This window comes from Gigantopelta aegis, chromosome 1, assembly GCF_016097555.1.
Source record: "Gigantopelta aegis isolate Gae_Host chromosome 1, Gae_host_genome, whole genome shotgun sequence".
Taxonomy (NCBI): domain Eukaryota; kingdom Metazoa; phylum Mollusca; class Gastropoda; order Neomphalida; family Peltospiridae; genus Gigantopelta; species Gigantopelta aegis.
The window spans coordinates 35,348,912-35,368,226 of record NC_054699.1 but is presented as its reverse complement, the minus strand read 5'-3'; the positions used below and the strand labels follow the sequence as shown (position 1 = coordinate 35,368,226).

Genomic DNA, 19,315 nt, shown 5'->3' with positions numbered 1-19,315 from the left:
TTAAAAGTATAATTATAACACATAAATGTACCTGTTTAATATATATTTTTTGTGTTTGTCTGTTTGTCTGTAATATTTTAATTATTACCCTCCTGCTAGAAGTCAAGACTTCATTTTTATGAAGTTTGACATGGGAATAGGATCATGTTATGTTGAACGAGTTCACTTTTTGACTGTCAAAGGTCAAGGTCACTGTAAAATTAGGATTTATGTCCTTATTAATATATTCATTATTAATATATTTTTATTCATTATTAATGTATTTATTTATTATTAATATAGTTTATTTGTTTGTCTTATTAATATAGTTTATTTTGTTGGTTTTATTAATACATGTATATCTTAATTTAATTTAATTTAATTTCTTTTTATTTAAACAAAGCAAACATTCTTTATTTTAATTTGTGTATTGCTATACAAACATATATACATGTGTAATATATACAAATAGTTTACAAAATTTAATTTAATTTAATAATTGCAATCATTTCAGATGTGTTCTGTTCAACTGGCCGATGATTTCCACCCACACCTCAAGTAATCTGCCTGTGTAAGACTGCGAAGAAAACACGAGGGGAGGGTAAAAACAATGTAATTATTTACCCGTCTGAATCACCTTGTTGACTTGTCTCCCAGTTTCGCTCTTTGTCTTAGCCGAGCCACTTCCTGGGCCTCTCGTCACGTCTGACAACCAATGATGCATGGTGTCACGCTGGGTGAGCACGCGTCACATGACTCGGAGAACGGCGTCGCGAGTCACTCATTTGACGCGGCGCTCGCACAGGAGACGGAGCTAGCTGTCGAAGAGGAGAAACCAGAGGAGGACGAACACTGCACCAAGACTAAGATCTGCGTAGAGAACGTTTCGCCGTTCACGGAATATGTGAATATGGACGACTACCGGAGGGAGAGTCAGTCATCGGTGGAGTCAGACGAGAGTTACGAGGGCTCAGAGGATCAGCTGATGATGCTCTTCAAGATGGGACATGTCAAGCAGCTGAAGAAGTTCCTGCGCATGACGACGTGGCCCGACGACCACCTGATCCGACACTCGCTGTGGCTGTCACTGTGCAAACACCTCCACAAGGCAGATGGGAACCTGTACGATGAGATGGAGAAGGAACTGTTCAGTCAGTGTGGTTAGTGCAGCTTTTACATTTGTTTGGTGGCCAGCTTACAGTCAGTGTGGTTAGTGCAGCTTTTTCATTTGTTTGGTGGCCATCTTACAGTCAGTGTGGTTAGTGCTATTTGGTTTCAAACATTTGGTAGTTTTGATGTCTAATTTTAGAGAGGAAACCTTCTAAAAAAAATTATTGGAAGCAAGACATCTTTTATATGCAACACATCTTTTATATGCAACATCCCACAGACAGGATAGCACATGCCACAGCCTTTGATATACCAGTCATGGTACACAGGTTGGAATGAGAAATGGCCCAGTGGACCCGTAGAAAAAGATCGATCCTAGACCGACCACTCATCAAGTGAGCACTTTACCACTGGGCTACGCCCTGACCCCCAACAGGTATATGCCACGATTAAAAAAAATAAAAAATAAAAATCTTTATTTATAGAAGATAGCTCAATTAGTTCTAGACTATTCTTTTAGAGGCCTTCTTAAAATTCAATGTGTCGTTAAACAAAACCTATTAACTTTAATTAATAGGTGGACCTATTTCTGACAGATTAATTTTAAATTGTTTAAAATGATATGAAAATGAATGGTAAATGTTTTCAGCAAGAGGGAAGAAGTGTTATGGTGTTTGGGATGATTAATCTCCCTCTGTCTTCCTTGGAACACTCTTCAACAATGTACTTTGTAGATGTTTAGAGATCAAGCATTTTCACTGGCCCTCTCTCTGATCCACCATTACGATGAATACCGGTACATGTTCTCATGATCACAAACACAGATCCAAAAATGTATTTCCTATAAAATTTGTCTTTGCAATCTCTGCAATTTCCCACGGCAGTCGACAATACCATGGAGATTGCCGTGGAGTTTTCCGTTCTCCATGACACTTTTTTTGCTATGAACTACATTAGAAATGTATTTCATGGCATGTTTTTTTGCAGTGGACATTTTCTTAATTGCAGGAATTGCTTTGCCATACTTAGAAAAAGTGCAAGTAAATGATTGCTTGCTGCTGTTGCTTGCTGCTGTTCATTAGGAATAATCTACATGTATATTGCAGCAAAAGGCTTTTTCACCAAGTTTCAGAATATTCTACATGTATATTGCAGCAACAGACTTTTTCACCAAGTTTCAGAATATTCTACATGTATATTGCAGCAACAGACTTTTTCTCCAAGTGTCAGAATAATCTACATGTATATTGCAGCAACAGACTTTTTCACCAAGTTTCACAATAATCTACATGTATATTGCAGCAACAGACTTTTTCACCAAGTTTCACAATAATCTACATGTATATTGCAGCAACAGACTTTTTCTCCAAGTGTCACAATAATCTACATGTATATTGCAGCAACAGACTTTTTCACCAAGTTTCACAATAATCTACATATATATTGCAGCAACAGACTTTTTCTCAAAGTGTCAGAATAATCTACATGTATATTGCAGCAACAGACTTTTTCTCCAAGTGTCAGAATAAATGTACCTTTTTACATGTTCCTGTGAGACACCAAATAGCCATAGTTATAAATACAATGAGGTGCTGTATAATAATCTTTTTTCCTTTCCATGAACATTGAGAACAATTAAAAAATGTTTTTGAAACATCAAGTCATTGACTCATAGCTAAGTTATTCTTGGCCTGTATTCATATTTACCATGCATACAGCATCCATCAGTGTTACTGTTACTTTATTAACGTGGTTTATGCACATATCTATCATTAAATGTCGGCTGTCGACATCAGCTTAGACAATAAAGACATGACAGTGAGCTTCATACCTGACATCTCGTGTCACTCGCGTCTTTCCTACACCGTGTTAAGCCTTTCTTCTGTGGACTTTCACATGTTGCGTGCTCAGACTTGTCCTGGAATTCACTGTGTGTACTTTGTCTTCACCACCAAATGATGAATCTCTTAAGACTGCCTGGATTAGACAGGCCATTGAGAGCAAGATGAGGCCCAGTGGGTATACTGTCTGCTGTACACCAAAACAGTACTAATCAGTGGGCAGGTAACTCTTTAATGAATATTAATAAAACCCGTATACACCAAAAAAGATTATTAAGTTTTAAACCTGCTCCAACTTGCATAATTGTTGTGGGTTTTTTTAATTATTCAGTGTAATTTTAAACAAAAAGAGAAGAAAAAAAAGTTCCTTAAAAGGTAATTTGAAAGTAAATTGCTTTGACCTACAGGTTGTCTGACCTGTCATTTGCAAACATTGTGTATTGGACCATCCTAAAAACAAACTGGCATGGAAGTATATGTATGTTTCATCTAATATTTAATGAGAAACATAGTAATGTATATGTAAGTCGGGTTACGGCAAACATTAAGACTCGTTAACCTAGCCTGTTATTAACTGTCCTGTACTACCATCACCAGGCATTAAAACTCATTAACCTAGTCCGTTATTAACTGTGCTATACTACCGACATCAGACATTAAAACTCATTAACCTAGTCCGTTATTAACTGTGCTATACTACCGAAACTGCAGTCACCTAGCAGGCATTAAAAATAATTAACCATGTTGTACTACCGTCACCAGGCAATAAAACTCATTAACCTAGCCCATTATTAACAATGCTGTACTACTGACACTACCAACACCAGACATTAAAACTCATTAACCTAACATGTTATTAACTGTGCTATACTACCGTCACTACCGACACCAGGCATTAAAATTCATTAACCTAACCTGTTATTAACTGTGCTATACTACCATCACTACCGACATCAGACATTAAAACTCATTAACCTTGCCCGTTATTAACTGTGCTGTACTACCGACACCAGGCATTAAAATTCATTAACCTAGCCTGTTATTAACTGTGCTATACTACCATCACTACCGACATCAGACATTAAAACTCATTAACCTAGCCTGTTATTAAACATGCTATACTACCGTCACTGCCGTCACCAGGCATTAAAACTCATTAACCTTGCCCGTTATTAACTGTGCTATACTACCGACACCAGGCATTAAAATTCATTAACCTAGCCTGTTATTAACTGTGCTATACTACCATCACTACCGACATCAGACATTAAAACTCATTAACCTAGCCTGTTATTAAACATGCTATACTGCCGTCACCAGGCATTAAAACCCATTAACCTAGCCCATTATTAACTGTGCTATACTACCGTCACTACCGACACCAGGCATTAAAACTCATTAACCTAGTCCATTATTAACTATGCTGTACTACTGACACTACCGACACCAGGCATTAAAACTCATTAACCTAACATGTTATTAACTGTGCTATACTACCGTCACTACCGACACCAGGCATTAAAATTCATTAACCTAGCCTGTTATTAACTGTGCTATACTACCATCACTACCGACATCAGACATTAAAACTCATTAACCTAGTCCGTTATTAACTGTCCTATACTACCGACACTGCAGTCACCTAGCAGGCATTAAAAATAATTAACCATGTTGTACTACCGTCACCAGGCAATAAAACTCATTAACCTAGCCCATTATTAACTATGCTGTACTACTGACACTACCGACACCAGACATTAAAACTCATTAACCTAACATGTTATTAACTGTGCTATACTACCGACACTACCGACACCAGGCATTAAAATTCATTAACCTAGCCTGTTATTAACTGTGCTATACTACCATCACTACCGACATCAGGCATTAAAACTCATTAACTTAGCCTGTTATTAAACATGCTATACTACCGTCACTGCCGACACCAGGCATTAAAACTCATTAACCTAGCCCGTTATTAACTGTGCTATACTACTGACACTGCAGTCATCTAGCAGGCATTAAAAATAATTAACCATGTTGTACTACTGTCACCATGCAATAAAATTCATTAACCTAGCCCATTATTAACTATGTTGTACTACCGTCACTACCGACATCAGGCATTAAAATTCATTAACCTTGCCCGTTATTAACTGTGCTATACTACCGACACCAGGCATTAAAACTCATTAACCTAGCCCGTTATTAACTGTGCTATACTACCGTCACTACCGACACCAGGCATTAAAACTCATTAACCTAGCCCATTATTAACTGCTATACTACCGACACCAGGCATTAAAACTCATTAACCTAGCCCGTTATTAACTGCTATACTACCGACACCAGGCATTAAAACTCATTAACCTAGCCTGTTATTAAACATGCTATACTACCGTCCCTGCCGTCACCAGGCATTAAAACTCATTAACCTAGCCCATTATTAACTCTGCTATACTACCGTCACTATCGACACCAGGCATTAAAACTCATTAACCTTGCCCGTTATTAACTGTGCTATACTACCGACACCAGGCATTAAAATTCATTAACCTAGCCCGTTATTAACTGTGCTATACTACCGACACCAGGCATTAAAACTCCTTAACCTAGCCCGTTATTAACTGTGCTATACTACCGACACCAGGCATTAAAACACATTAACCTAGCCCATTATTAACTGTGCTATACTACCGACACTGCAGTCATCTAGCAGGCATTAAAAATAATTAACCATGTTGTACTACCGTCACCATGCAATAAAACTCATTAACCTAGCCCATTATTAACTATGCTGTACTACTGACACTACCGACACCAGACATTAAAACTCATTAACCTAGCCCATTATTAACTGTGCTATACTACCGTCACTACCAACACCGGACATTAAAACTCATTAACCTAGCCCGTTATTAACTGTGCTATACTACCGACACCAGACATTAAAACTCATTAACCTAGCCCATTATTAACTGTGCTATACTACCGACACTACCGACACCAGACATTAAAACTCATTAACCTAACATGTTATTAACTGTGCTATACTACCGACATCAGACATTAAAACTCATTAACCTAGCCTGTTATTAACTGTGCTATACTACCGACACTGCAGTCATCTAGCAGGCATTAAAAATAATTAACCATGTTGTACTACCGTCACCATGCAATAAAACTCATTAACCTAGCCCATTATTAACTATGCTGTACTACTGACACTACCGACACCAGACATTAAAACTCATTAACCTAACATGTTATTAACTGTGCTATACAACCGACACTACCGACACCAGGCATTAAAACTCATTAACCTTGCCCGTTATTAACTGTGCTATACTACCGTCACTACCGACACCAGGCATTAAAACTCATTAACCTAACATGTTATTAACTGTGCTATACTACCGTCACTACCGACACCAGGCATTAAAATTCATTAACCTAGCCTGTTATTAACTGTGCTATACTACCATCACTACCGACATCAGACATTAAAACTCATTAACCTAGCCTGTTATTAAACATGCTATACTACCGTCACTGCCGTCACCAGGCATTAAAACTCATTAACCTAGCCCATTATTAACTGTGCTATACTACCGTCACTACCGACACCAGGCATTAAAACTCATTAACCTTGCCCGTTATTAACTGTGCTATACTACCGACACCAGGCATTAAAACTCATTAACCTAGCCCGTTATTAACTGTGCTATACTACCGTCACTACCAACACCGGACATTAAAACTCAATAATCTAGCCCGTTATTAACTGTGCTGTACTACTGACACCAGACATTAAAACTCATTAACCTAGCCATTATTAACTGTGCTATTCTACCGACACCAGACATTAAAACTCATTAACCTAGCCTGTTATTAACTGTGCTATACTACCGTCACTACCGACACCAGACATTAAAACTCATTAACCTAGTCCGTTATTAACTGCTATACTACCGTCACTACCGACACCAGACATTAAAACTCATTAACCTTGCCCGTTATTAACTGTGCTATACTACCGTCACTAAGCATTAAAACTCATTAACCTAGCCCGTTATTAACTGTGCTGTACTACCGTCATTACCGACACCAGCTATTAAAACTCATTAACCTAGCCTGTTATTAACTGTACTGTACTACCGTCACTACCGACACCAGGCATTAAAACTCATTAACCTAACCCGTTATTAATTGTACTGTCACTACCGACACCAGCCATTAAAACTCATTAACCTAGCCCGTTATTAACTGTATTGTACTACCGTCAATACCGACACCAGCCATTAAAATTCTTTTACCCTGGGCCATTATTAACTGTGCTGTACTACCGTCATTACCGACACCAGTCATTAAAACTCATTAACCTAGCCCATTATTAACTGTGTTGTACTACCTTCACTGCTGACACCAGGCATTAACACACTAATAACTTAGACATGCATTTCACACTGGCATCACACAAAAACAGGAAGTAGTTTGGAAAAAATTATGGCTAAAAGTAAATGGGGAAGAAAATGTGAATCATGTTTGTGTTTACCAGGCTGAACATGAACTAACCACACGTCCTGAACAGCAGTCCTGAACAGCAGCTTATTTTCACGTGTACACGGAGCTTGATATTCTTGCCGTATTCATTACGGTTCAAGTACATGTATGCTGTCCAGGGCATAGTCCTCCCATTCACCAGGCTAAACATGAACTAATGACACATACTGAAGAGCAGCTTATTTTCACATGGAACTTGATATTCTTGCTTATATTCATTTGTCTAAATTGTTAGGACAGTTGGTTAACTTTGGTTAACTTTTTTATACTCAGAGACAGAGAGGGAGGGGTGAGGGTGTGCTTAAAATTGGTTATTAGGCTTATTGGTGTTATGTTAGAGGGCTTCAGAGGAGATTAGCTAAAGAATTTATTATTATTGTTGTTGTTGTTCAGTGTAGTGGCCGTATTATTATTGTTATTATCATAAATTGGTGTAGCAGCCTTATTATTATTATAATTATTATTCAATTATAAATCAGGAGCCCATTAAAACTCACTGTGAGTGGGAGCCCATTAAAACTCACTGAGTGGAAGCCCATTAACTCACTGAGTGGGAGCCCAATAAAACTCACAGTGGGTGAGAGCCCATTAAAACTCAGTGGGTGGGAACACATTAAAACCCAGTGGGTAGGAGCCCATTAAAACCCAGTGGGTGGGAGCCTATTAAAACTCACTGTGAGTGGGAGCCCATTAACTCACTGAGTGGGAACCCAATCAAACTCACAGTGGGTGAGAGCCCATTAAAACTCAGTGGGTGGGAACCCATTAAAACCCACTATGAGTGGGAGTCCATATTGAAATCTTACAGACGAGAATAGTAACTACTTACAGAGTTTCAGTGTTACACAACATTCATACATGTATATGCAATACTAAACCTGTTTTCACTAGATATATAATTTTTAGAGAACAATTTAACTTAATTGTCATCTTTGCATCTGACTGAATGAAAGTTAAGTCAAATACAATGCACCATGGGAAGTTCACAAGTTTCATAAAAATTATATTTAGCAAAAACGAGTGTGGTATTTTATTTATTACCTACCTTCAAGTAATGTAAAATCTTACAATTACTTCCGACATAACAAGACATGGGAATGTGCACAGCTAAGAGGGAAGACAACGTAGCTCAACACAATGACATCATTTAGCCACTAATATGCACCTGGTGGTGTGTATGTAATTTGTATGACACACCCAGACATTCACCAGGTGAGTAATAAATATAATTACTACAATCCCTCACCATGACAACCAGTTCTGAACATTACATACATGTATCTCACCAACGGCAAGTGTAGCCCTATTTTAATACAGTGTTTAAAATTGGATGCACATCAAACTTTGAATCAGTTTGATCCACCAAGGTGCTTTTTAGTGTACTGGTACACCTACATGTACATTGACGGTTTAACCACTACCAGACTTAGCCATTGTTGGAGTGTTACACATGTGTGGCCTCATTTACTAGAGTTTAAGGTTGTTTTGTTTAACGACACCACTAGAGCACATTGATTTATTAATAAGCAGCTATTGGATGTCAGGCATTTGGTAATTTTGATATATAGTCTTAGAGAGGAATTCCGCTACATCTTTCCATTAGTAACAAGGTATCTTTCACAATGTATATGCACCATCCCACAGACAGACTAGCACATACATGTACCACACTGGCTGGAACGAGAAATAGCCCAAGAGGCCCTCTGATTGGGATCGATCCCAGACTGACCGCGCATCAAGCGAGTGCTTTACCACTGGGCTACATCCCGCCCCTTGATCCACTGAAGTATTATGTAGTGTACTGCTATGTACATTGACGGTTTAACCACTACCAAACCAGACTTAGCCATTGTTGAAGTGTTACACCTGTGTGTGGCCTGGTTTACTAGAGACAACTGTGTGTGTAGAATGTGATTGTTGTTAACAGCTACATGGTATTACGCTGACAAGTCATATATAACATATATATATCACACCCACCTATATATTTACTTGTCATGTTGGTCAGCGAGAGTCACAAGCACACACTATATTAACCTTTAGACTACTGGATTAATTTTTAACAAAAACCATGTTGAGTGGGTACAAGTTTATAATTTTTACTCGCATATATTCACTTAAATGTTTTATAAATACATGAAATAAAGTTCATATATGAATCGGTAAGTATTATTTACGTGTCTTTTTTTTGTAATTTTTATTATTTTAGATCGGCTAATGGTGATTAAAATTAGGCAAAAAATCGAAAAAGTTGCATTTACTTACGGGCATTTGTGGCCAGCTGTCCAGTATTTATGTCCATTATTCCCGATAACAGTGGTTTTCTGACCAGAATTGTTTTTTAAACCCGAACTACGATTCATATTGCAATATTTGGTAATTTTCGTTGTTGGTAAAACTATCAAATTTATTATCAAATTAGCCGTTACAATCAGCTATCGATCCCTGAAAATGACCGCGACGTGCCGCCATTGTTGTCAAGCGAAAATACTTGCCGAAAACCACTTTTTGAACTCAAAATTTCAAGGTATTCTCAGTTGAAAAAATCTAAACAAAAGCCACCATTTTGAAAAAAAAATCTTTTTTCTTTAATTATATTTCCGTTTCCGGTGAGTGTCATGTGCAAAACGGCGGGAAATATGAATTGGGGAATGCACTGTATACAGTGTACAGTATATTGACTGAGTTGGGCGAGATATCTCGCCTGCAGTACTCAGAAGGTTAAGCACCTCTGTATACATTACATGTACATGTATGGAATACATGTTTTCTGAATAATTTGCATGTAGTCATAAAGACAAAATGTACACATACAGTGTATACTGACAATGTTGTTGTTGCAGTCATGATGGTGGAAAATAACACATGCTGAACTCTATTAATATGCCCATAACCCAGAAGAGGTTCTGGCATGTCTATCCCAAGTCCGTTGTCTGGCATAGGCAGTGATTTGACTTGGAACAGAATGATGTGTGTGTGGATGGGTGGGTGTGTGCTGAAAACATCTTTTTCTCTTTCATTGTGCTTTTTAAAATTGATTAGCCAATGATTAATAAATCAATGTGCTCTAGTGGTGTTGTTAAACAAAACAGACTGTTACTTTATTTGAGAAGTTTCCATCATTCCTCCTCTGTTTTATTGCAGATATGAGTGAGAATATTCCACTGCCAGGCTTCCTCGATCAGACTCACCTGACGCCGTACTACCTGTCTGACCGCGGCGTGCACCTCATCGGCCGAATCATCGCAGTCATCAACCACACCAACCCCGACATCACCTACAGCCCGGCCACGTTCGCTATCTCCAGTCTCTTCCTGCACTACATGGGGCCGTCGGAAACCTTCAACTGTCTGTACGCGCTGCTGCACAGCAAGGAACTCATGTACATTTCTCAGACGAAGGTCTCACTCGAGGCATCCAAGTATGTCCTTCGAGATCTCACCAAGAAATTTGCAGTAAGTTGTCAGATTTAAAGCTGCACTATCTCACATAGACATTTGTAGTAAGTTGTCATATTCAGAGTCGTAATATCTCGTCAAGAAATTTGCAGTAAGTTGTCATATTCAAAGTTGTAATATCTTGCTAAGAAATTTGCAGTAAGTTGCCATATTTAAAGCCACAATATCTTTGTAAGAAATTTGCAGTAAATTGTCATATTTAAAGCCACAATATCTCGCTAAGAAATTTGCAGTAAGTTGTCATATTTAAAGTCACAATATGTTACCAAGATATTTGCAGTAAGTTGTCGTACTTAAAGTCGCAGTATCTGGTATTTTTGTGATATTTAACCATATCGAGCAATTAGTGATGTTCCAGTGATCGATTGTAATAAAAAAAATTGATCGGTTTGGCTCTACCGATGTGATGATTGATCAGTTTTGATCTGAAACAGAACATGATGAAAATTATTCATAAAATTTCATCTCAATATCTGGACAGACAGACAGAAGGACGGAGACGAAACCTATAGCAGGCATCGAAATAAGCATTGTGTCTGGTAACCCATTTACAGGTTACCACAGAATATAGCCTGGTAACCTATAGGTTACCACAACTATATGAAAGTTAGAATTAAATTCCTGCTACTACTACTTTTAACATGGAAGTTCTGATATTGTATCGAGGCGCGCGAACATCAGTACGAGAAATGAAATGCGGAAGTAACTTTATCTAGTGGGTGCTGCTTAAAAGCGGATTGCCGAAATTGCTTGCAATTACACAAGTGCGCACGAACATCGATGCAATTTCGTACAAGAAAACGAAACGCAGAAGTAAATGCATGTAGTTGACGCTGCTTAAATGCGGAATGACTATAATTGCTTGCAATTGCATAAGTGAGCACGAACATCGATGCAATTCCTTACGAGAAAATGAAATGTGGAAATCCTGGATTACTACCGTTCCTCGTTGAAATGTTTGTTGAGAACGAAACACCGTTCTCGACTTTTCTTACATGTGGTAACCTTCTGGTAACCTGAACGACCGTTCTCGACTTATTTCGATGCCTGTATAGTCCCCTCCAGTTAGACTGGTAGAGTACTAATAACTGTTCTCCATTAAAACACCAATCACACTACACCATTATGTAACATTTTTACTCCTGCAAAACACAAATGCAGCTACATGTATGTTAAACATTTCAGTTATTTTTTCACTTCTTCAGTCTTGGAATGGCAAAACACATAGAGTATAAGACAATTATTTATGAACAGTTCCAATTATTGCAACAATATCTTGTTGTTGCCTCACATTACCATTATTGACCAGGGATCTGTTACACTAAGCAATCTTAGCACCATGTGACCTGTTGTGATATTTTTTTGTCAGTTGAGTGGATGCACAGTAAAAGTTTGTTTTGTTTAATGACACCACTAGAGCACAAATTTACTAATCATCAGCTATTGGATGTCAAATATTTGGTAATTCTGACATATAGTCTTAGAGAAGAAACCTGCTACATTTTTTCAGTAACAGCAAGGGATCTTTTATAAGCACCATCCCCCCACAGACAGGATTACACATACCACGGCCCTTGATATGCCAGTCGTAGTGCACTGGCTGGAATGAGAAATAGCCCAATTGGCCCAATGTCACAGATCGAGCCTAGACTGACCACGCATCAGGCCATGCATCAGGCCACGCATCAGCCCACGCATCAGCCCACGCAAAAGGCGAGTGCTTTACCACTGGACTACATCTTGCCCCCTGGATTTACAGAGACATCATTAAACGGACAGTGTGCGATTTACAGAGACATCATTAAACGGACAGTGTGCGATTTACAGAGACATCATTAAACGGACAGTGTGCGATTTACAGAGACATCATTAAACGGACAGTGTGCGATTTTGGTTTAAAAACTTTTAAGTGTCATAAGGACTTCCTGTTTGCAAATCTTTAGAGTCTGCCACCAACCCAGCGAGCCTCGCCGTGTGTCTCCAGTAGAAGAGAAGATACACTAAAAGTTTTGCATGAAACCATGGAAAAGATTGCTATTCAAGACTGGTTTCCCAGAATTTGAGACATATATTGACTGTCATTTTGAAGAATCAATGTACTTTGTACAGATAATTTTTACGAGCCATGCAGGCTCGTATGCTAGCCAAGCTAGAGAGTCCTATGTGATTTTTGTGAGCCTCGGGCTCCCGGAATCTACTCAAAATCGCACACTGAACAGATATTCCTTTCTTTTACTTTGTGTTGCTTACATGTAATGTGCAGTTTCTTCACAAGACTATTTAGCAATTTGCAGACAGGAATCTTTCTTTGTTCTTCATATCCTTATGATCAAAGAGGGCAACGACCCTCCAGGTAAACAGTCTACCTGTATTACCTGTTTATACATGTATACATACATGTACACCTGCAAAGTACATGTATATAGTACATGTAGGCCTCGGGGCAGGAACATTAATTAGCTTGTCAGACAATATCTGTCAACTGACTTTATTCTGCATGTCAGAAAGTAATATTGGTCACATATTTTGATGATGATATAGTTCTGGCATTAGCCATGACAGTTTATCCCAAGGCAACATACATGTATAACCTGTATATGTATTACTAATACTATAGGTGTAATACTATATGTATTACTAATACAATACGTGTAATACTATATGTATTACTAATACAATACGTGTAATACTATATGTATTACTAATACAATACGTGTAATACTATATGTATTACTAATACACTGTGTAATACTATATGTATTACTAATACTTTAGGTGTAATACTATATGTATTACTAATAGTAGTAATACAATATGTGTAATACTATATGTATTACTAATACAGTGTGTATTACTAATACAATACGTGTAATACTATATGTATTACTAATACAATACTATATGTATTACTAATACAATACGTGTAATACTATATGTATTACTAATACACTGTAATACTATATGTATTACTAATACTTTAGGTGTAATACTATATGTATTACTAATACAATATGTGTAATACTATATGTATTACTAATACAGTGTGTATTAGTAATACAATACGTGTAATACTATATGTATTACTAATACAATATGTGTAATACTATGTGTATTACTAATACAATACGTGTAATACTATATGTATTACTAATACAATACGTGTAATACTATATGTATTACTAATACAATACGTGTAATACTATATGTATTACTAATACAATACGTGTAATACTATATGTATTACTAATACAATACGTGTAATACAATATGTATTACTAATACAATACGTGTAATACTATATGTATTACTAATACAATACGTGTAATACAATATGTATTACTAATACAATACGTGTAATACTATATGTATTACTAATACAATATGTATTAGTAATACAATACGTGTAATACTATATATATTACTAATACAATATGTGTAATACTATATGTATTAGTAATACAATGTGTGTAATACTATATGTATTACTAATACAATATGTGTAATACTATATGTATTACTAATACAATATGTGTAATACTATATGTATTACTAATACAATGTGTGTAATACTATATGTATTACTAATACAATATGTATTAGTAATACAGTATGTGTAATACTATATGTATTACTAATACAGTATGTGTAATACTATATGTATTACTAATAAAAACATATACTGTAACACAGCGTCGCCTCTTTTGAGCAGCCACATTTTGTTGTTGAGAAGTCACTTTTAAATGTGTTGGGTTTGTTGTTACATATAACTTTCCTATTAAATTGGTTTCTTGGTACCGGTTGCTCTATCCAATCATGTTAACAAACATGTCTACAGACCAGCCAGAGAACTTCCATATACCAGGGCCTTCAACCTGTATCATGAGGTTTTTAGGGGTTTTTTAATTGGGTGGGTGGGGGGGTGTAGCCCAGTGGTAAAGCGCTTGTCTAATGCGCAGTCAGTCTAGGATCGATCCTGTCTTATAGGCCCATTGAGCCATTTCTTATTCCAACCAGTGCTGTGATATAGATATCTGTTATATGCACCATATTAGACAGGATAGCACATAGCACGGCCTTTGATATGCCAGTTGTGGTGCACTGGCTGAAACAAGAAATAGCCAAATGGGCCCACAAACTGGGATCATCTCAGGCCGACCGCATGAGTGGTTTACCACTGGGCTACATCCCATCAACTTTTCTTTCTACACAAATGATTATGTATATTGATGTAAACTTTTCTTTCTACACAAATGATTATGTATATTGATGTAAACTTTTCTTCCATGTATTAGACTAAACTCTGTGATGTTGTTTGAAGGACTTGTAAATACGTGGACGTATATTTATTTTGAGAAATCTATCTATCTTGATACACATTACATACAATATATATAATATTATGTACTAGACAACAAAAGAAATTTAAATATCAATTTAATTATATGTAAAATTATTCAGCTTTAATCCCATTGTTTTTGTGTGTTAAAATGATCAATGTCTTGTGAAGAGTTTAAGCCCATTTTGACAGTCTTATTTACTGAACTAATTTATTGGTGTATTTTTTTATATTTTAGAAATCTGCATACGTTCATCTGGTGAGGCACAGCAAGAATGTGGAAAATATCTTTGACAACTGGATCTGGTGGATTTACAGAGATCTGCCATTCTCTTTTCTAGTAAGTTAAACATTAAAAACCCACTCAAAACACACACAGATCTATCGCAAACACACACACACACACAGTTTAAAATTGAATTTGATGAATATATCTACTAATTCGCCAAAACGCTATATTTAGTCATTTGTGACTCGTAGTCTTAGGGAAAACCAGCTACATTTTTCCAGTAGTAGCAAGATATCTTTTATATGTACTTTCCCACATAGCACTTCTTTGGGTATACCATTACCAGTCATGATGCACTCGTTGGGTCGGGGAAACAAACAATCAGAGGGCTCTAGTGACTGAGCTAGAGACCGCCATAATTCGAAAACTGTGTGTCGTTTGTACATGTTTATATAAATGTATGTGTAGCTATTTTTTATTTAAATAATTCTGTTTTGTTAAATATTACTTGAATTTGCTACAGATTTTCTCATCAAATTCACCGAATTGCTGTTAATATTTGTCATTCAGTTTAAACCCTAACACAAACATGCAATCAAAAACATAGTCAAACACAGACAGATTGTTTGGTTGGTTTTTTGACAGCATTATCACACAATAGGAAAACATAATAATATAAATTTATATAAAGATATCTTGGTGACCTTTGTTCTATAACAATATAAATTTATGTAAAGATATCTTGGTGACCTTTGTTCTATAACAATATAAATTTATATAAATATATCTTTGTGACCTTTGTTCTATAACCGTATAAATGTATATAAATATATCTTGGTGACTTTTGTTCTATAACAATATAAATTTATATAAATATATCTTTGTGACCTTTGTTCTATAACCGTATAAATTTATATAAATATATCTTTGTGACCTTTGTTCTACAACCGTATAAATTTATATAAATATATCTTGGTGACTTTTGTTCTATAACAATATAAATTTATATAAATATATCTTTGTGACCTTTGTTCTATAACCGTATAAATTTATATAAATATATCTTGGTGACCTTTGTTCTCCACAGGGGCTGTTTGTGAGCTGTTTTTACAAACAGCTGGTGGTCAGTAATAGTCTTAACTCTGGGCTGGTGTCTGTGTTTACACTGCACTTCACACTGGGCACAGTCCCAGTTGACCAGTGTTTGTGTTCTTCTTAGGCTGACCATGTCCACTTCCAATCAGCAGGACCTCTTTAAACACACCACGTCGCACAGTCAGTGCACTTTTCATACTATTTATAAACCCTATAGTGTGGCCTTTTTTATCTACCACAAGTATTGGGGGTTTTTTCTTACAAGTTTAAAGCTAGGCAAAGTTTGAGCACATTCATGCTGTTAGTGTTGATTTTGAACTTTGTTTATGCCCAGATTATCTTGAACACAGCTAGTTTAACATCACATCTCTCTGTTGGAGGAGGTTGGTTACTATTTATAAATCAATAGTGCTTTGGGTGTTTTTCTTTCTTTGTATTGTTAGGGTTTTAAATACCAGTACACATGAAGGAGTTTTTCCATTCCGAAGATGCTTTATTGTTGCATACTGCAGTGGCCTTTTCCCCATTGTATTTCTTGCTCTAGCCAGTGCACCAGGACTGGTATACCAAAGGCTGTGGTATGTGCTATCCTGTCTGTGGGATGGTGCATATAATAGATTCCTTGCTACTAATGGAAAAATATAGCGGGTTTCCTCTAAGACTACATGTACCAAATATTTGACATCCAATAGCTGATCATTAATAAATCAATGTGCTCTAGTGGTGTCACTAAACAAAACAAACTTTAACTTTGGACATTGTTTATGGCCAGATTACATGCATGTTGACCACATTCATTATAAACATCATAAACACTTTAAAAACATCACATACTGTTTAAAGACATCACATACTGTTTAGAGATCACATACTGTTTAAAGACATCACATACTGTTTAGAGATCACATACTGTTTAAAGACATCACATACTGTTTAAAAACATCACATACTGTTTAAAGACATCACATACTGTTTAGAGATCACATACTGTTTAAAGACATCACATACTGTTTAAGAGATCACATACTGTTTAAAGACATCACATACTGTTTAAAAACATCACATACTGTTTAAAGACATCACATACTGTTTAAAGACATCACATACTGTTTAGAGATCACATACTGTTTAAAGACATCACATACTTTTTAAAGACATCACATACAGTATACACTGCAATAATCTCAAGTAGCCAGCCATCGTTGGTTTCATGAAGTCAGTAATCTTCCAAGTTGAACTCTGGGAACTTAATATTGTTACAGATTGTCTGTCCGTCTGTCTGTCCATTGTACATATAGTTTTCTGGATGGTGTTTTTTACAATGCCACAAGATATTGAGCTGAAACGTGTATAGCTTTATTGTGCACTCTTACAGATGAAGTTTAATTTTCATGGTGATTTACCCATTTTTCACAGAGTTATGAATACCAAAGAGGCCTTTGAATTTAGGAGATAAGAAAATGTGTTGGCCCCGGAAGGGCATATGTAGTGCTTTAAAGTAGTAGTACTCCCAGAATGTTTGTTTCTTTTGAATTCATCTGGGATTGAAGAAAAAAACAAACCTGCACAAACTGAAACTATTCATACAAACGTTTGTCATGCTTTTTTCTTTCTTTTTTTTCATTCACAGATGAACCTACATATGTACATGTAAAAGAAATATCACATAATCCTTGTAATTAAATATTAAACATACTTATCGATTAAAAAAACACAAACAAGATCACAGTTTATTTTGAATACATCTCTTTTTTGGGGGTCTTTGAACAATAATGCTTAATAATACAAAGTAGCAATAGATATACATTGAGTTGAAGTGCACAGTAATGAATTGATACAAGTTATGTGCTTATGTTTGTAATTAATTCTTGTCCTATTTTCCTCCAGGTAAAACTCACTGACTGTTTTCTCGTGGAGGGAGTCAAGGTGTTGTACAGAGCGGTTCTTGCAATTCTAATCTTATACACCAAGATGTCAGGTGAGGATCACAACCTTGAGTAGAACTGTAGTACACTAAACTATTCTAATCTTATACACCAAGATGTCAGGTGAGGATCACAGCCTTGAGTAGAACTGTAGTACACTGAACTATTCTAATCTTATACACCAAGATGTCAGGTGAGGATCACAAACTTGAGTAGAACTGTAGTACACTAAACTATTCTAATCTTATACACCAAGATGTCAGGTGAGGATCACAAACTTGAGTAGAACTGTAGTACACTGAACTATTCTAATCTTATACACCAAGATGTCAGGTGAGGATCACAACCTTGAGTAGAACTGTAGTACACTGAACTATTCTAATCTTATACACCAAGATGTCAGGTGAGGATCACAACCTTGAGTAGAACTGTAGTACACTGAACTATTCTAATCTTATACACCAAGATGTCAGGTGAGGATCACAACCTTGAGTAGAACTGTAGTACACTGAACTATTCTAATCTTATACACCAAGATGTCAGGTGAGGATCACAACCTTGAGTAGAACTGTAGTACACTAAACTATTCTAATCTTATACACCAAGATGTCAGGTGAGGATCACAGCCTTGAGTAGAACTGTAGTACACTAAACTATTCTAATCTTATACACCAAGATGTCAGGTGAGGATCACAACCTTGAGTAGAACTGTAGTACACTAAACTATTCTAATCTTATACACCAAGATGTCAGGTGAGGATCACAACCTTGAGTAGAAC

At 36.5% G+C, this 19,315-nt stretch overlaps 1 protein-coding gene across 4 annotated transcripts in view; it reads left to right on the top strand.

The window, feature by feature from the left end:
* The window catches only part of LOC121374276 (GTPase-activating protein skywalker-like), a 73,230-nt gene that overhangs the window by 34,426 nt on the left and 19,489 nt on the right, over positions 1-19,315 (top strand). For all 4 annotated transcript variants that reach the window (XR_005958221.1, XM_041501318.1, XM_041501325.1 and 1 more), the window contains exons 3-6: positions 494-1,139; positions 10,638-10,948; positions 15,526-15,627; positions 18,499-18,589. Coding sequence is in view for 3 of the 4 variants with exons in the window: in XM_041501318.1 (XP_041357252.1) it covers positions 695-1,139; positions 10,638-10,948; positions 15,526-15,627; positions 18,499-18,589 (949 nt within the window). In the remaining variant the exon portion in view is untranslated. The remainder of the gene's footprint in view (positions 1-493; positions 1,140-10,637; positions 10,949-15,525; positions 15,628-18,498; positions 18,590-19,315) is intronic.